This window comes from Lissotriton vulgaris, chromosome 2_1, assembly GCF_964263255.1.
Source record: "Lissotriton vulgaris chromosome 2_1, aLisVul1.2, whole genome shotgun sequence".
In the NCBI taxonomy this organism is placed as follows: domain Eukaryota; kingdom Metazoa; phylum Chordata; class Amphibia; order Caudata; family Salamandridae; genus Lissotriton; species Lissotriton vulgaris.
In genome coordinates, this window is record NC_141687.1 from 1,836,825,580 (window position 1) to 1,836,845,980 (window position 20,401).

At 43.3% G+C, this 20,401-nt stretch overlaps 1 protein-coding gene across 2 annotated transcripts in view; it reads right to left on the minus strand.

Moving 5' to 3' along the window:
* The window catches only part of MEGF11 (multiple EGF like domains 11), a 1,355,792-nt gene that overhangs the window by 1,313,087 nt on the left and 22,304 nt on the right, over positions 1-20,401 (minus strand). For both annotated transcript variants that reach the window (XM_086957988.1, XM_086957987.1), the window contains exons 2-3: positions 18,680-18,781; positions 15,232-15,332 (exon numbers count right to left, since the gene is read on the minus strand). In XM_086957988.1, coding sequence (XP_086814114.1) covers positions 15,232-15,332; positions 18,680-18,781 — 203 coding nt within the window. The remainder of the gene's footprint in view (positions 1-15,231; positions 15,333-18,679; positions 18,782-20,401) is intronic.

The following is a 20,401-nucleotide window of genomic DNA, read 5'->3' on the forward strand; positions in this document are numbered from 1 at the left end:
TGCAAAGTCTATCCAGCATCACAGCTGATTTTCCACAGTAGATTTGGGAAGAAGGCACACCTGTCCAGCCTCGACGACGCTCACGATTGTTTTTGGGCTAATGAATGAGTCACTGAATTTGAGCATCAACTAGTTTGAGCGACCATGTGTGTGTTACTATGCAATCGCCCCGAAGGGCACAGGGGTCCCTTGAGTGGTCCATCAGCTGATTTTCCACGGTAGATTTGGGAAGAAAGCAGACCTGTGCCCAGCCTACTCATGCAACTATTTTACAATGGTGCCAGCAAGCTGCCAGCGCCGTTGTAAAATAGTTACAAAGTTAGCTTGCACAGGAAGCACTTAGATAAAATAAAGCAGCACCTGCTTCATTTTATCTAGTGGTTCCAGTGCAAGCTAACTTTGTAACTATTTAACAACAGCGCTGGCAGCTTGCTGGCGCCATTGTAAAATAGTTACATGAGTGGGGGTTCAACTTTTGAACCCGTTACGTCCGCGGATTTTTTTTTGCAGATTTTGCGGGAAATCCGCAAAATTCGCGGATTGCGGGTTTCCCAAAAATCCGCAAAATCCGCGGGCGTAACGGATTTCCCGCTCACCCCTAGTTAAGAAGTGAAAGCACCTCATCTTCAATCCCGGGTAGCGCCATCTTAAAAATAGTAGGTGGGCATGGGTCTGCCGGAGAGCCAGACTTAACCCGTCCTATTAGGTGGGACAGAGAGTCAGCGGTCAGAGTCGGAAAGACAGTAAGTGGTGTCGCAATCAGAGGTGCCAAGGGAACAGGTAACAAAGAACAGGGTACAGTAGAGGTGGTGGTAATTACATTTAGTAAATCCATGACCTTGTTGAGGAAAAAGGATTGCAACAAGTTGCAGTCCTCTGGACTATGTACTGGCCTCATAGTCTCTGTTTGCCTTAACTCAGAGAGTACCCGAAAAGTTTCTTTTTGAATATCCTGAGCTGAAGTAATCCTATGTTCATAGAATTCTGCTTTCCTAGTGAGGATGGCTTTTTTATAGGCTCCAAGCGCTAGCAGGTACTCCCTGCCGGAATCTGCATTATAAGATTTCCGCCATGCTCTCTCCGGTTGGCGGAGACGTTGCTTCAGGGCTCTTAGGGAGTCATTGAACCACGGAACCCCTTTGCCTTTGTCCCTAATTATGACTCTCTGCATGGGGACAACTAAGTCTAAGGCCTGCTTCAACCTAGTTGACAGGGCAGTGCTGGCAGCATCCGGATTTCCACCAATAAACTTTTCAATCCAAATAACAGACTAACATGTCCAACGCTCAAATTAATTTCCTATTTCCCTAGACTAATTCACCACTAATCCTTTTCGGGTTCCGGAGTAGAGTGCTACTCACCAAAAAGCCCTTCAACACATCAGTGGGAGCAAGTGCTATATAAATGCAAACCTTTTCCTCTTCTATCCCTTCACTATCCTTCTCAATTCAAATAACAGACTAACATATCCACCACTCAAATTAATTTCAGATTCCTCTATACTAATTCCCAACTATTCCTTTTTGGGTTCTGGAGTAGTGTGCTACTCGCCGAAAAAGCACTTTACCGCCTCGTCAGGGGTAGAAAGCGAGATATAAATGAAATTACAATTACCATTACAACTGTGCAAATGGACTCTTGCGATATTGTGCAGCCCGTAGATATTTGTCTTTAATGGTTTAAGCAGGGAGACACAGGTAAAAAGGCAGGAACTGCAAAATCTAAAAGGAAGTAGTTTGCTCAACCAGGGGCAGAGATGGCACCGTTGTACCCAGCAAGGATCAAGGGAACAAAGAATGATCATGTTTGTGAAAGCTGACTCTACCTGGCGTTTCTGGTGGAATTCAAGAGATATCACACCTTATGTGGCAGTGGAGGCACTGTTTGAGGCTCTGAGTGTGAATTTATGTGTATTATCTTTTGGCAAGGAACTGCGTGGATTGGAAATTTGTGTGGATAATGGGACAAAGTGATTTTTCATTAGTTAGCTCATCAATGAGAAATGTTGTCTATCTTTACCTCCTCTCTCATCTTGGTGTCTCTGTTTGGTGTAGAAAGGGTCAGAGCTTTTGAGTGCGGTGGGATTGGAGAATCTAAGGAGGCATTTTGCTAAATGTTCTAGCAGGCGTGGGAGCTTTCATTATATGCTTTATTTTGTCTTTTAACAACTCTTGATAATATCAAAATATTTTTGCAAACTGTGTCTTTAAATAAACAACTCTTGATAATATCAAAATTTTGCTAATTACTGCTTTATTAGTATTTACAGCATAAATGTACGCTTTCCCATTTCCGTAAGCAGCTTCCAAATAGCCAAGAGGATTATGAGCAATAAAGAACAATGTTCATAGATTTCAAAGGGTCTTACACTTTTCCACTTTCACCCTTACTTCAACCTCTATGTCTCATAACTATGAAATCTCTTTTCCATGAATTATAACACTGTATTCTTGAGGCAGGTTGGGTTTCCTGAGTCAAGTACACTGTAAGAAAGGCACTCCCATGATTTCAGTTTAAAGTTCAAATGACAATGGAGGGCGAGACACCCCCATCAAGTGCTAAGAGGACCAGTAAGATTATGAACATTTATTGTGCATTTTTTTTTACTATCCTGATGATGGCTCCACAAACCAACAGAGTCAGCCTAAACACATGTTGACACTAAATGTAACAGTGAGGTTGTATCATAGAATACAGACAATCTGATAGCTGTGGACATTGCTTCAAAACATGTATTGCATAATATATTCTTTGTACAGTACTTTTCTATCAGATTTATTGTGCTTCTCTTGTTCTTCCTATAACTCGTGGGATTATCTTTTCAAATATTGACTAGTTTATGCTTCTCTTTGTTCTTTTTCTATCTCAATGCAAATCGTTTGTAAATATTGTTTTATTTTAATCTAATGTATACATTATAACATATTTGTAAAAACAATATGCTGAGTTTCCAGTTAGTTGATAGAAAGGACCAAAAATATTGGATATTTGTACACAAAGCTGTGCTATGTATAGCAACTTTGAATGACTGCCAGTTGCCACACTTAATTCTGATTCCAAACAAAACCTAACACTGCCAACATTTTTCCCACCTCTGAGGTAGGCCTGTGTGGTGAACTCCACTCTATTTCCAGAGTTTTCTGTGCTCCTTAGAGCATGCAGAGTTTTTTTCCTTGCTTGTGCTTGCCAACATCAAGTTGGGAGCGAGGAAAATCCACCTCCCGGTGAGATTTTTCAATGCGGGTGGTGAGATTTCTCAATGTAGGCGGTCGTGGATGGTCGTGACCGCTCGTGTTGAGAAACCTTCCGTTCACGTTGAGAACGCTGTTGCTCGGGTAGAAAATCTACATGAGTGGTAAGAAAAGAAGCAGTGCCCTCTTGCGCTGCGCATGATGCCGTTCGGGCTGCTTTTACAGCGTGGGACAAACACCCAGCGCTGGAAATCCACGCGAACAGAATGACCAAATGCACTCCACCACTTGCAGAACTCTGCGTAGTGCTGGGGAGTATTTTGGGTCACTTTGCGGAGTTCTGTATAACTAAGTGAACTCCGCCCAGGCCTATTATGAAGACCAGACCACATTCCTTCCCTGTGTACCTGCTGGTGGGGGCTATCCTACAAGTCTAGAGCTAGGTCACAGTCTGGCCTTCAATATTCCTAAAATAGCCGATAAGGCCTAACTGAGGACATTACCATCCCAATCTCTTTAACCACCCTCTAAACACAGTATCTTTACACCCCAAGATGCTTTCACATCTACCAGAGGGAAACATGGTACCATCACTTCTAATGGCCTGTACACCCCCAATCTTCTCTCTGCTGTGCGTTCCAAACCTGGGAAAGCATTGTATTCTAAGAGTGATAAAACAACTTGTTAGCTGTGGACATTGGTGAGGAATAGTCACTTAGAGTACTGCAACTCTTGAAATGGCTGTCAGCAAACATTGGCGGTAGACAATGGCGACTGCTGATTTTTCCTTATTATCATCTGAGCCAATTTGTGTCTCTGGCAGCCCAGATGTCTTTCATAATGGCTCTTTTTTTTTAATATAATTTATTAGGATGGTACATCAACAGTACAATAGCGTAACAATAACAAACGTGTCATCAATAAGCTCAATTAATCATAGGACAATCCAAAATATCAACCCCCCCCCAATTACAGAAATAGTATATAGAACAGAAAAGAAAAAGCACCGACATACACACAAAGGAAGATTATAACAATGGGGCACACACCCACAATATACAGTGGGAGTAGAAGTGCGGGGATGCTGCAGCACTCCCAAAAGAACCTCACTGGAGTTCAGAGGTAAATGAGCAATAAAGATGCTTTCAATTTTTATTTTAGTCTTGTCACATTTGCTGAACATTCGAAGACAGTGGTAAAAAAATCAGGCTATGTCTTCTGACAAATTGCTTATTATTCTTTTAAAACGGAGATTTGTATTTACTTTTGATTCTGACTGCTAAGTCAGAGGATTTTGTACAGTAAGCGCTCTCTCAATCGTGCCGTGATACATAAGTGTGAAAGTAGAGGCTTTTGGATGCCAGTTTTTTCTAACATAAAAATGTACATACTTGTAAAATACCTGTAGAAATATTTCAAACTGTATCAGCAGTTAGAAATGCAAAAATGAAGCAACTTTTTTGTAATTTTGAAGTGTGATGAAAACAAAGATTTTATTAGGATCAAAACAAATCTAGTTATTTTACTTGGTGATGTGTAAATTATAAATATTTGCTTAAACCTGATTTCCGCACATTATTGCTTGTTTGCTGTGTAGTTTTATTGATAAACCTGCATGTCAGAGCGAAATGTGGGGCCATTTTAATGGAAAATGTGCTGTCTGTAAGTGACAGTGCTTTATCACACTATGCTTTAGTAATATATTTGGAACAGTGAGCTCCCAAATGCACCACCAGCTGCATGGCACACCCTTACTGCTCTCCTGCTGAATGGACTTGTCTCACTTGTTCTTTGAGTGGCACTCGGATTTTTCACAGTCTCTATGACTTCAGTGATGTAACATCGAGGCCGGTAAACCCTACTATCAAAATTGTTTCAGCACTACTGCAAAACACAGAACATTTTCTTAGTATAAAAATACAAAAAATATTCAGCCACGGCATATCAACCATAGGAAATGTTAAGCTCTTGGCATAAACAATCAGAGGTCTCAGAATCTCTTAAACATTATTCTCAAAGTTTTCCATGCTTTTATGATTTTCTTTTGCTAACCAAAACGCCCTCTGTAGCTATAAACGTTCAGCATTTAGTAGAACAGCTGTGTTCACAAATGTATGAAATAACATCAATTAGAGTGGCGCAGGAGTCACCCTCAAACTTAAAGGCATACCGTTCTGTTATTACAGAACTTCCCACCACTTTTGGTGCACCCAGTGGATTCTCACAGGCCAAATAATTGTACATGAGAGACAATTGGGACGCAAGGACAGTGACAACCAATGATCTGCTGAGCACATAGGCTGTTTAGATCAATCTTACTTCTTGTGGGATCGGTATAGCATGTCCAAAGAGCTCGTGCCAAAGTTCCTTCGACCAGCCAAGACAAAAACAATTATTCCAAAGAGGCCATTGTACCATGATTGTTGATTTAAGGTGTTCTGTATGGAGTGGATTAGACCGGATAGATGACAACTTACTTCCACGAAAACAGGCTGCAAGAGACTATTATAAACATAGAGTAAAATAAAAAATCTATGGCTGTAGAACCTGAAAAAAATAAAAGTAACCACATACTACATGGCACGTAATAGAAAAGTATCCCTCCTTTCAAAAGCGAATGCGACCTTCATTATTGTAACTGGTGCTCGGGTAAAGTGCTCCAGTGCCCTTGGGTCAAGTTCGCGATATACAAAATTGTAACACAAAAAAAAAGGCAAGTGTCCTGCCACTAAAAAGTGCTGAGCTGAGGAGCACTTCTTACGCACAGACGGGTCTCTCTAAACACGATACAAGACGCAGCTTTTCAACATATGACGTTTCAGAATTAAATCTGAACTTGGCAGCTCATACACGACTCGACAGTCTCATGTTCAAGAAGCAGACTGGACTCTGGTCACATCGCCCCTCCAGAGCCCCGTCAGCGCCCTCGGCGGCGGCCCTGGAAGACCAGATCTGCTAATGCGTCGCTTCGGAGAGGCCTTTGTTGTGGCGCAGACGTCGGTACCCGAGGCCCCAGCGTATGCTTTATCGAGGCCTATTGTGAGCAAAGGGGATGAAAGGGGGTGCATTCGACAAAGTGGAATAAGTGCCCCTCTGTCAGAGTCACTGCGGCGCGCGCCGCTCGAGGGCTCCTGGCGACAAAGGACCGGAGAGTGACTTATGTCCGCCCCTTCCGGCCCGGCGCGCACGCGGAGTGCGCAGATCTGCTGGAGGTAACATAGATCTTAATCTGCTGGAGATAATTAAGAGACCCTTTCAGGTTGCCCTCGGGGGACTTTTAAACAAGCTTAAACAAAGCTTCTCAAACAATGAGCAGTTTCTCTGCAGTGGGTAAAAAACCCATAAAAAGACAAAGGCTGTCGTTCCCGGGAGCCCGGAGTGGCCCTGACGGATGGATGTAGGGGGCGCGTGGATCAATGTTTTATTGTCTTGGAGTTATTTCTGCTAGGGTTGCCTCGCGCCAGCGCAGAGACAAAGTGAATGGAAAACCGATCGGCAGAGGTTCAACAGAAATGAAATGTATGCTCGTGGGTACAACCGTGGTAGGAGCTATACCTTCAGCATGATGTTTTACAGAGTTTTGTAAAGCGGTGACACGTCAGCTGGGTCACTTCAGTGCTCGGCGAGGGAGGAACCCCCAACAGAGGCAAAGCAAAACTGCAGGTGTGAAGAGTCTAGCTGGGTGTGCGGGAAGGTCGTGCCTCCAGGGATACTCGACCTTTACATTATGAATATCAAATGTATGCATTCTCAGCAATGCTTATCTCACACACCCAGCAAGAATGAATAGCCGAGTTGGTGCTGACACCTGCTCTGACCACAGACTGTGCAGGTGAGTAAAAAAGGGAATATGCCAAGACACTGGCTTGAACAATGCGAGTTGTCTCAAAACCCTTTTGTGAATTGCCTTCAGTAGGTCTCCAGGCTGGAATGTGAAATGGACAGCAAATATAAATGCATGAAATGGCATTAGACCACTAGTCCCCCACCCTCCCAAATACATGTTACTTTTACTTACAACTTCAAAGATGAATTCCAAGGAACAGAACAGAACAGAGTAAGAATAAGATCTTAACTCTGTTCACCGAAAATAACGAACTCATCCTAAGGCCTAACTCTCACCCTACCATCCTGCAGTCGTGGATGGTACTCCCTAAATATACATGAGATTTACCTCTCAATCAAGTACAAACCATAAAGAAAATGGAAACGGGTCACAAGAGAACATCAAACTCATGAGCAAGAATATGCAAGATCTGGAGCAGAATGTAGAAATTCAGGCACCAGCTAGACCCTGGAAGAAATGTAGCAGGAAAGAGTCAGAATACCAGCCTCATAGGAAGTAAGAAATATAAGGAGCAAATCCGCTTCTCCTGTGCTGCTTTGTGAGCCCAGAGCCTTAACTGATGCAAGGTAAAGTGGCATGGACCAGGGCCAGGGATGAAGGGAAGAGGGCCAATCAAGTACAAAAAGAGGGTCCTATCCATAAGGAAGCAAGGAGACCCAGGAATGTAGGTTGGTTTCCCCGCGATCTGTCCACTGTCAGATCTCAAGATCCCTAAAGCTGTAGCATGAAGAACACCAGCCAACGCCACCTACCTGACCCCAGACTAGAGAGATGCAGAGCCATTCGGTCCACATGGGTTAGCATCTTCTGCATTAGTGCGGCCACCGGACTCACAGTGCCCTGGACCACGGGCGCAAAGGAAGGTCCAAAGTTAAACTTCAAGAAGGTGAGATGGAAACGACAGGTTAGTGACATTTTAGTTAGGGGAGAGTTTAGGGTTGATGGGGGTGTCACATAGGTCAGTAATGCCTGCAATACATATTTTGAATAAGCGATTTGGAGGAATGAACCTGGTGCCAATGATTAATAATAGAAGCAAGAGTGCACAATTTGAAGAAGGCCCTGTATGGAAAGGATGCCAGAGGACCATGAGTTCAAGCTACACTTGCTGACACTCATAATGGAGGAGCTTGGTCTATAAGACAGCGCAGAGACACCAGGAAGCAGTAATGGGCAGGAGAACATTTTTATTAGAGTAGGGTGGTGTTCCACCATCATTGTAGACAATATATAGTAAGTACGTAGTGTTAGTGTTTCTCGCAGAACTATTGTTCTGAGCACCAGGCATATTAAAGCATATTACAGAATACTAGTAGGTGAAGCAATAAGCTCATCCAGTAGAGGTTGGTATCTTTTAAGGTAACTGGGCCCAAAAGGGTACTGAGTTACCGTGTATTTGGGAATATGTGAGTTATGGCCAAACAGGATCATCTCATCCTAATCAGGGATCACATCCAATTAAAGTTTTTCATATGGATATCCGCAGATTTAAAATGAATTATTAACAGTCTGAAGTAACCTTGACAGTGACACACAGTCCTAACAAACTATAACATGTAACAGTTCAACATCACACCCTGCTTCTAGACCATATCCACATCGCTGCAGCGGCTTTTCCCCGTCATCAGCAGTGAAGAGGTTAAAAAGCAATGAATTGCCATACATCCTTCCAAAAGATGTAAAAATGACTGAAATTATAACTTGCTACCCCTTTGTTGTTTTCAGTTTTATATTGTGTAAACTTGACCCGAAGGTATCGGGTATCTGAGCGCTTTACATGAGGACCAGTGGCGTTACACATGGAAACATTATTATTATTTTTTTTTTTGCTAGGCACAGGGAGATTAAGTGATTTGGCCAGAATCGCCCTAGCCATTAGACCACATCCACTACCTTGTTAAAGGCAACAACTACAAACAGAGAACAGCTAAAGACCAGAGCACAAGAGCCTACTCCTCAGGGCTCATTTGGCATGATAAAAAGCTTACATGGCAGAGATTTATTGATTGTGCCTCTGCCACCTGTGTTCTAGCTGCTACATTGATCATCTATGTGTTCTGTATTTTTCCTACACGTGACTGCTCAAGCGCCCTTCTGACGCTCATGGATTTGTGCCCTTGGTCTTTCTTTTTATTGTTTGTTCATTCCAGTTAGTATTTTGAATGCATTAGCGATACACAACATTTCCACGCACCTTTCTCTTGTGTATACTAAGCACCAGCTAAAAAATTATTCACCACATTGGTCGCCTATCTGGACAGTTTAAAGTCTATCCTATTTTCTTCTTAAGATGTTGTCTCCAAAGTTGGATACACCACAGTTTGAGAAGTTACAAAGTCAACATAATTCTCAAGATGACTTCTTACTCTGTCCCCAGAACCCAAAGCAATATTCCAGATTTGGACTTTAAAACTAAAATGTGCTCAAAATATAGCTGAAAGTAATAATCAGTATTTCAGATTGTGCCTTCCTGACCTTGCTACAATCCTTAAGGTGAGGCATCCCCAATGAAGTGCACAGTTTTGTCACATTGTGTATCTTTGAGGCTTTACCAGATTTATGCTTAGGCCAAATAGGCTTGGTAGTCGTGGGGTGTTAAAGGCCTTGCCATCAAAAGGTAGGAGTATCACTCCTATGATTTTGCTCTCTGTTCAGCATTATTCATTGCTGCAATAGTCAGACTGTGCATAGCAGGATCCCACGTGGGTGGGTTGCCTCATTCCCATGAGGTTGGGCAGAGCACAGACAGCAGCGGGTTCCAGTGGGCTCCCATGTGTCCTGGCTGGAATGGGTTTATCCACTCTCTATAGTAGCACCTGCATTCCTAAATAGATGGCTCATATATTTGCACTTTTCCACATGAGTGTCATCCCTCTTGTTGCATCACTGTAGACACGCCTACCTCGTATATTTTTCACTCGTGTGATCAATTGTAATGAAATTTAAAGGATTCACCAGTGCTTCCATGTTTCTTATTATGTTCTTTAAATCTTGATATTAAAACATCATCTTTTGAAATGTTCCAATGAAGGGTTGATTGATCTCTAAAGCAATATCATTATTTCGTTTCTCCAATGCATTTCGGGCATCTCTAAAGCCCTTCGTCGGGGGCTCAGCACTGAGCGAATGAGCAGTTCTGCTGCTTTGCTTTTTATCCAGATTCATTTGCCTAAAGTTGCCAAATCAGAGCACTAGTGACAGGCTGTTCTTGCAGAATTGAACTTATTAAATAAGAACAATTGATTAGTTCTACAACCACCAGTCTGTGCTCAAGGTGTGTTTAGCAAACCTTTTTGTAACACACTTCACAGTTACAATAAGTCTGAATTTATTAGGGCTCTAGAAAATAATCCCTATGCAATGCAGTCCTGAAGATGGTCGTGAATATTTTGGAAACCAATGAATGAAATGTCAACGGCGGTGCCACTTTTTGTTTCAAATCCAACAACAAAGAAAATGGAATCTATAACTTAAGTGTTACACTCTATGCATTACTTTCTACTCTAAGAGTGGATTATCAAACTTTAATCAGTGGGCACTCTCTGCATTCATTTATTTGTTCTATACTTTCTGTATATGACCAATGTATGACCTTTGCTAGTAATGCACCCCATTGTTGATTTATTCAATTTTTTGTTTAGCTATAAAGGTAATTGATTGCATGCGTACGCCTTTTGATTCATTTTATTTTTTGTTGTTGACATTAATTGTTCCTTTGATTGGTTCTATGTGTCTCCTCGCATGTACTTACAAATAATCCTGAAATAATCACTAAGGAATCACATAAATGATCCCCTTGTTGACCATATACTTGGGTATATATTGACACCCAAGCTTACAAGGGGTTACTGGGTCGCTCTTCATTTTACAATCCAAATTCAACACACATTCTACAGTGTGGTGTGGAAGATCTCAGATTAAAAATACCACAAACAAATCTAAATATAATTGTATCTAACACTGCCATAATTCTACCAGGAAGAACGAGTGAGCCATATTATGACACTGGGGATTCACATTTATAGACTCAAAATGGGTTTGTTTTGATTTCTAGTTGGGCTGGTTTTTTAATGCCAGGTTCATTCCTACCAAGACCTAAAACAGATGATCTGTAGTGACATTGAAGCCTCTATGTTTTCAAGCATGCTGGAGGGAAATGATAATATTCCATAACTGTTTTTGCAAAAAGTCTTTACTTGTTACCGGGTCCTCCTTTTCTTTACACAGTCAGGCTCTGGGACTGAGATGAGCAATCCTACCTCAGTATCAGATGTGTGTGTACCTCTATGGAACATGATGAGCTGCAAACCCTTTGTGATCTTGCGGGACCTCGGTCCACGTGGCATAAGCATTCTGAAGGAGACAGATTTTTACTAACAACATGGGTGTGAATAAATTATTCATCATTAGCAGTAGATAATGAGAGCATTACCAATCCAAACTGGACTTCCAACTGTTGCACATTATCGGGTCCTGCTATGTGCTGTGTTACAACCGCAGAGCATGGTCGAAGAATGGTGGTGCCTCAATTGGGATCCACCATAGCTGTTGTTGACACTCCCTCCTGTCAGTTCAGAATGCCACTGACACCACCACAAACCAAAATTTAATGCTCGTATACAAGAGCGCAACTAGACCTAAACTTGGGGGCAAGGGGTGTTAAGATTACCAGCCAGGGCTGGTCCAGCACGGTGCAACAGTCTTTTTGGTGCCCCTCCCCATTTCCTCCTTCTCCATGAATTCCCTTACTACCACTTGCCAACAATGCACCTCATCTTTCTATAGCCCCTTACTGACAAACATTTCATTTTTTTAAAGGGATACTCGTAGTTTACTCACAATCAGTTCTGTGATCTGCATCGTACACGTTCTTTGTAGCTGGCACATTGACCCTCTGCACTATGTGGGTGACAGTGAGCGATGCAACAGTGTGAGAGTAGGGTGAGAGGAGTCACTGCACATTAATTGAGATGACCATATGAATTTGGTTGTGGATGTAAGTGCAGAGTGGGAGGAATTAATATATAGTCAGTGATGGGCTTGTTTGAGTGAGATTGCAGAGTGAGCAGTGAGTAAAATGTCACATGAGTGAAGGGTCAGTAGTGTGCTTGTGTGACTGCAGGGTGAGGTACAGGGTGAACAGTGCAAGTGCATTGTGAGTGCAGACTGATCACTGTGAATGCAGAGTGAAGGGTGTGCTCATGTGACCGCAGGGTAAGTGGAGGGAGAACTATGTGAGTTCATGGCGAGTGGCAGAAGTGCAGGGTGGTCACTGTGAGTGCAGGGTGAATGGTGTGATTGCATGATGATCAGTGTGAGTGCACTGTGGTCGCTGTGAGTGCAGGGTGAATGGTGCGAGTGCATGGTGATCAGTTTAAGTGCATTGTGATCGCTGTGAGTGCACAGTGAGTGTGAAAGTGAAGGGGTTAGAATGAGGAGTCAGTTGTCGGAACGCAGGATGCATTTCCAGACACTTAAAGTAACTCAGCATTTTATTGAGAGCTAGAGTAGGGTTTCAGATACAAGTTAAACTATTGCTACAATGGCATTATTCAGGGTCAGGGACGGACTGGCTGTAGTGGGCATCGGGTGTTTTCTCAGTGGGCAGGAAGTGTGGTCCCTGGTTTGGACCTTTGGGAGCCTTTTTGTTAAAGGAGGGGGGTTTTGCAGCAGTGCTGCAGTATCGGTCCTCTATACCCAAAGCTGCTGCAGTGTTTTCCACGCGCATCTCCCCCAGCGGCTGGACCCACATAATTGCCAAGGCTGGTTTGCGTTCCCAGTCCGAGCCTGTTTAGGGATCGAGGATGAAAGATATAAACATTGTGCTCATCCTGCAACAAACTTCCTGTCATGTGATTGAGGTTGCCAGCTCATTATATTGATGTCCCAGGCTGTACAAAATAAGCAGTCACCTAAAGCCTATTTTCACCACTTAGCTGTGCATACATATAAATAGAAAGCATTTTGAATTGTGTTCTAGGGCTGCCTAAATGATCCATTTCTTCATAGTGAGTTTTTTTTTCTGGTTTGATATGTGTAGGATGAAAATTAAGTGTGTAGTGCATAGATCTGTTTTAAATGTGCTTTGACTGCATGCTTTTGTTTGCTATTGTTTCACAGGATTTTATCTTCTGCTGTATTTTCTCCCCTCCCACTGCTTTTGTTATGTATTTGTTACGTATTCACTAAGATTAAGGGTTTTCATTGTAGTGGGCTGTGTGTGCTGTTTATTTGCTGGACTTTCAGGGGCACATGCATCAAGCCTGAATTTTGCGATATCTAAATAGCAAATTTTACCGATTCGCTATTTAGAAATCGCAAAATGCAATGCGTGTAGGATTCAAATAAAAAATGTGATTCCTTAAAATTCCTTAATTGCAACTCGCAAATTGCTGGTCACAATTAAGGAATTGATTCCCATTTAGGCCTAAATGCCCATAGGAATCAATGGGAATTGCATACGCAATTTGCGAGTACTCTCAAATTGAACATGCAATTTCAAGTGTGCAAGGGTGTCAAAAGGACACCCTATTGCACCCCTGAAATTGTGATGTGCACCCATGTTGCGCACACACATGCCCCAAGGGCATGTGTGTGTATAACATGGGACTCTGAAAAATGTACTTTGGTGCATTTTTTAAAGAAATCGCAATTTAGCATCACCTTTCATTAGACGGTAAATTGCGATTATTAATTGCGAAATCACAATTTTCAAAACATTATTGCATTGCATTTAAGGAATCGCAAATTGTGATTCCTTAAATGCAATCGCAATTACAGTAATCGCAATTTTGCAATTACTTAAATTGAGATTTTCGCATTTGGGATGATGCATCCAAAATGCAAAAATACCATTTGCAAAGGGGCAGAATCTGAGAATCTACCCGTTTGCAACCGTTTTTTCCTTTGATGCACGTGGCCCTTATTTGTTACAAGTTTGCCTGCTATGTAAGCAAAGAAACAGAAGCCCCCTATATCTAACAGCAATATTATCAACGAAGATGAATCTAAAGGATGAGTATTTTTTTCAGGGGTAATCAAGACACAAGGCTTGATCATTTTGATGCAGTAACCTCCATCATGGTGATACCTGGCGCAGGCTATCTTTGAGGGCATACTAAGTCACAGGCAGAATTTGACATGATTCTTATCACAGGAGGTGAAAGAAAAGATTTTGAAGTGTGTTTTAGTTTATGCCCTTGAATTGATTGTATTGATAAGATGACTATGACAATGAAAAGAAAGAAGAATGGGGCCTTTTTGAGGCATTGTTAAGTACTGGATTGTGAGTTTGTTTGTTTGAATTGTTTTGCTAGAGAAATACCCAAAGCTAGCCACCCAACCCGTTCTCTTCCCGTATTACAGTTATAATTGGGAGGGGTTGTTGAATTGCTTTACTGCTTAAAAACTATTCGCTTCTTCGCAGCAGGTTTTCTCAGTGTATTTACTCCCTTTGTTTGTGTGAATTGTCGACAGCAATAACTTTGATTGAATACAGGAATTGCATTTCTTTCTATTATGCATAGTGACAGGGGATGGGATTCTGTTTTATATGGGTCTTATTTTCTCTGAGATTGTGCTTCTAAGTGTGCATTGTTAGTCATCATTATGTACCCTAAAATCCTACTGTTTTAGCCTTTTCTGGTGAATGTTTGTGTTCATACAAACAAGAGGTGATGGAAGGAATTCCTGCAATAAGTATCAAAGCTAACGACTGAAGAGGTCCAACCACAACTGTCCGATTGGAGCAAGACCCAGGCTGATTGGCTTGAGGCAGGGCTTAATTTGAGGTGGCCTGGCGGGCTAAAGAACAATGGGCTGAAATGCTACCCTGAGCATTTGCCAGTGGTTAGACATTTCGCAAGCATCCTCCTATCACCTTCTGTGTGTTAAAATGTTTGCGGACCACTGCACCTGCAAGACATGTGCATCAAAACAGAGGTTAATATCTAGTTCTTCAGGACCAGGGTGGGACTGGCTCCCAGTAAAAATGTCAAGTCAAAAGGGGTCAATAGGTATTAAGCCATCATTTGATGTCAAAAGTAAATGTGGTATGTGGAGACTAAAATTCATGAGGCAGTATGCCTTATCTTAGTGTCCATCCCCACAGCTTGTGCAGTGTTGCATCCCTAGACCCCCATCTCACATCCCATCCTCACTGCAACTTGCGACGCGAAGTCGACATATACTCACGTATGCAGAAGTCGCCGCTCTCATAGTATCCCGGGCAGCACTGCGAGCGGCGGCGGTACATGGTCCTCAGGCCCCTCCTGTAGGCCGTCTTGTAACTGATCCTGCATCACAAGACACAAAATAACACGTCTGAGAAGAGTGAAAATCAATGCGCGACTTTGGAATTCCATTTGCGATCAATTATAACAACGATATCCTTGCACTACCAGCTTAAAAATGTATGAGGTTCTTAGATATTAAAAAACACAATGCTGGGGAAAAAAATCAATGGAGAACTTTCAAGCCTGCAAAATATGCAGCACGTCCCGCTCCCTGCCACGGACATGGCTCTGTCCTTGCACATTAGGATCACCTGCGCTCCTCGGAGGGAGTCGGTGCTGCTCCGCGGCAGCTACCTTGCATTCATAATTGCATTATTTCCAGCATGCAGCTATTCTGGGCCTAACGTATGCCATAAATCTCTGAAGCAGCTTCCAACCCTGCAGAGCCAAGGACAGGCCATGGTTTCACACTTGAGAGTAGCATGCATCGAATCACACCCACTGCAGATGTATGAATGGACATTATATTGCATTAGAAACATATATTTACTGCTCTATCCTAGACACCCCATCACCAAAGTTTATAACCGGATTGCTGTCACCCAACAGATTTGGTACTGCATCGAACTTAAGAGAACCCTCAAGCAGTGGTGTTTCCTGGGTGGTGGGGGGGAGGGTTGTGGTGGGAGGTGGGGTGGCAGTTTCAAGGGGGCAGTGCCAAGTGCCAGGTAAGTTTTAATTTTTCGAAATTTTTGTCCCACTTGTCATCTGTTGCCACCCCCCGCTCTTACCTGCATCGGCCGTCACTGAACGCCAACCTAAGGGACCGCCCCGGGCAGAAAAAGCTCTAGCTATGCCACTGCCCTCAAGGACTCAAACTCATTATATGATCATTACGATAATAGCTCTTTGGTATGTGCATTTACATACTAAGTTAATTAAAATGAATATTCTGAAAACATACATGGTTAGGCTCTTGATAGCCCGGAGCACTTCTCCAGTGGGGTTCATACACTTATTGGGTTACTGGATCATCCATGAACCTGTTCTACCCCCAGAATGATGTATATGAAGATATGAGGGGGCACCACAAAGGTTTTTAAAGAACAAAATATCAATCAGAACAGATACAGCCATTATCCAGTCTCTACTCTGTTCCATACATGCCAAAAGCCAACAGGCAAGACAGGTTATACCACCCCTAATGGATTTGATAGCTACGCAAGCAAGTCCTGGGTATTCAGGACTCCCCTTCAAAGCAAGACTGGAAAGTCTACCTACCCCACCACAAATGTGGTCAGACCAGTCAAAGTAGGCAGTTATTAGCTGTGCGGGGTCCAACCCAAGGATCCAAGCCAATGCTATTTCCGTCCCGGCCCTACTGGCAGAATCTTGTGTTTCTTCTGGAGCTGAAGCATCAATGCTTCTTTTACTCAGCTTGGTTGAATTTGTATTGCCATGGGTTTTTGAAAAACTATCCTTGAGGTGTGACAGGCACTACCATAACCTGACTGGCATTGTAAAATCTTCTTCCCATACACCAATCCAACTCTCTGCTCATCTGCCTATTCCTTTCTGCAAAGATGTCTTCTATGTCTCTTTTTCATCATGTCAGGTCACAATGAAGGACTATTTGCAGGCGATGATACCGTATGTTGGAGCAGTGCCTGTTGATCTTAATATCATAAAGGTTCTCACTGATGGGCTTGTTTATTTTCACCTTGCTTGCAACCTTATCGACTTCTACCACACAGTTATGCCTGCCACAATTTCAACCAACCTGGGACCAGATTTAAATGTCCTTTCACCACTCTCAACAACTCGAATGGTTAAAAAACAGGTGTGCTTTGTAGTGCGAAGTAGTAGCCCTACAACAAGAACTGTACAACCTTCATCAATGTAATATTACCAACTGTGGCCCGCTGCTGTAATTCTGTATGTTTATTACTCAAGGGGTTCATGACTGCTGACCGATGCAACAGTCACAGGCATAGTTAGATGCAACCATAGCAGCCACTAGTAGGTATAGCCGGTGTAACAGCCACATAACCCAATATCTGAGAAATATACCACTGCCAGGTAGGGGGGACAGGCTCTGTCTTCCCCACAGAGCATAAAATAGAAAGGTGTGTGCCCAGGGCTATGTTTGGATTTCTTGAGGCTGCTGGATTTAGTGTAAGTTTTCTGATGATGGTTTCCTTGCTGTGTTTCACTGTGTGAAACAGTGAGTACTGCCAACCCACGGCTGTAAGAGAGGATCTAGAACCCTGGCTTGGTACCAAACAGAGCTAATGTGCCATCTAGGACACATCTCTGCCTCTTGCTGCTGGCATACTTCAACCAAGTTTGGAAGACCATTTGGTCTCCTTCGTTTGTCCAAACCATCTCTCCCATTGGATGCCAGTGAAGACTATGAGTACCACCTAACGCTCCTAGCTTGAATAGTCAGAGGGGGTTCATTACCTTGAATGATGAACTGGACAGAACACAGAATTTCTTTAAATTAGTAACACCTCGCTTTGATCATCCCAGACCCCCTACGGATCACCACGATCGCGTCTACGACTTGGGAGGACAGGACCCCTTACACCACCTACAATGAGAGGGTCCTGATGATGGTCACTGATTTCTTACAACGAGAATCATTAGTGGGGTTGAGAACAATGTTAGTCTGCAGCAGTTACACCTCTCTGGCAGCCCATCCATGCTACTCCTGCATTAATGCATGGCAGGACTGATTGTCACAGTGCCTTGGAACTTGTAGTAGCAGATGGACATCCCAGCCGAAGGTTCTAGTGCACATCTCCGGCCTGGCACTACTCAGGACTAGATTAGAGCCATCCCACTTAGCCAATGAATTTGACATAGAATGATATATGTCAGAGTGCAACGGAGCGGACAACAACCTTACAAGCCAAGCCACAGATACCTCACAATCACAAACCTTGCAGAAATGCACAGCTTGCTTGTGAAGATACAGAGAAGAGGTGCACAGCATGCAGGTGAGAGAGACCTAGGCGAAGGCAAGCACACAGAGCATATGATGGATCAGTAAAGGCATTCCCTAAATGTGTGGAAGGGCATAACCGGTAACATGGAGCCGGTGTGGGATCGCAATAGGGGAAACGGGCAGAAAGGAGGAACAAAATGTGCCTGTACTCATACTTCCATGGGAGGCACCTACCCAACGTGAGATGGCCTATTGCAGCAATGTACACAGTTGTGTGAGGGTTCTGGGAGGCACACACTTTTTGTGTAAGTCTTTTGAGTCCTCACACATTATATGCAAGAACCCGTAACTCGGAAAGTAACATGGTACGACGTGAACGATCTTAGGAGATAGATGTAGTTAGAGAGGGCAGTTTTTCCCACCTTACCGCTTGACACCCACTGCAGCTCACACTCACCTGTGCCTTGTGCATTTGAACCAGTTGAGTATGTCGGTGCACCGTGTGTAGTAGATCTGATCGAATGGGTGAGCGTAGGACTCCTGCACCGTGACCGCATAGCTGAAAGCACACAAAACAAAATCAAATTTTTTTTTGGGTGGATGGAATGGTGCCACGTGCAGCCAAGGGGCCACTACTGGGCACAGCTATTCCATTACAAATGAAACTTTACAAAAAAAGCATTTTTATAGGTACCTATGTGTGATAACCCTGAATGGACTCACTGGGCATTGCTCATTGTGGTAAAGAATCGAAGGCTCTCCAATCTTCATGCCCTTGCTCTATAGCAGAGGTCAACATCAAACATCATTATTTTGCATAATTAAAACATCTCACCATTTTTACAAGACCCAAAGTGTTTCCGTCAGTCCTCACAGGCGGATTGTCTCATGCACTTGACTTTACCTGGGTTTGCCCCATAGGTTTTTTGTCTGCTTATGGCTGTATCAGTTCTAATTCTGAATGCTAATGAAAATAAGACCATGGGATCATTGTCCCCCACATTCAAACCACTTCATCGGTCCAAAATTCAGACTATAGAGGGAAAATGACCATCATAATGTTCCTGGTGTTCTTAGTCCTAGCTCGTTCTCCTTAACAACTGGATGCGCCTGCAGCTTCAGGCAGAGTCAGAGGTGCTCTTCAAGTGATACTGTTCCCTACCAAAGATTCAAGCAACCCTACGAATGCTTGGCCTTTCTCTGTTGCACCTTTGTTATAGCAACCATTCCCACACAGCTTAAAGCAAAATGTATGCTTTGAAAAGGTAGTAGTGTGTGTACTGTGAAATGTCACTACCCCCTCATGCACCCTCTGTGTAGGTGGCCTAGCATGCAGGGCTCATGTCACGTTACCCCTTTGGTGCCTTATGGCGCTCAATGATATCTTGTCTGAGTTTTCCCTAGACCACTGATTGCATTAACCTTGATTGAGTGTAGTGTTATTCCCAAAAGCACAACTGTCCTTAATCCTTGACTCTGTGTATTATTATCCCTTTGGCGCACTATGATTCCCTGTCCGAGTTTCCCTTACCCCCAATATCAGTACGCCCAAACTTGTAAGCATTCAATGAACATGTGAACCAATGAATTGCCTTGCTCCCGCTGTTGCTGGGGTCTTGGAGAGTTTTCCCTTGTGCACAAAAGACAAAATGAAACATTTGTTTCCTGTTAAGTGATTCCATTCGGTAGTTTGCACCTGCTCTTCCTGGAAGGTTAAGCTAGTGTACTAACACTTGTTTTCTTCAGAAGTCTTGAAGAATGTTCCAGATTGCCATGTGCGCTACATACCACACGCGATCCTGCGGTATTCATTAGGCCCTGTGTCTGTATATAAACCACATCCAAACCCGAGCTCCGTGCTTGCCCTACTCTCCCAGCAGAACAAGCTTACTGCCTACCCACTCACCTGAAGAAACGACAACCAGGGCAGCTCTCTGCCCAGCTGCAGTCAAGTTTCTCCAGTGATTCCCTTGGCTCCAGCTCCCTCAACGCATCCTTCGTCTCCACCTCCTACTCAGCCTCTCCAGTACTTGGGCGACTATCTGAGTCAAGACCTCAAGACCTTCTTCAAACTTAGGACAAGATGATGTACTAGGCTAAGTACTTGAAGTAAGCAGCTGGAATATTGGCAGCTTCAAGACCATAGACTTGTCTTCAAGTTTCCTCCCAGTGACTTCCG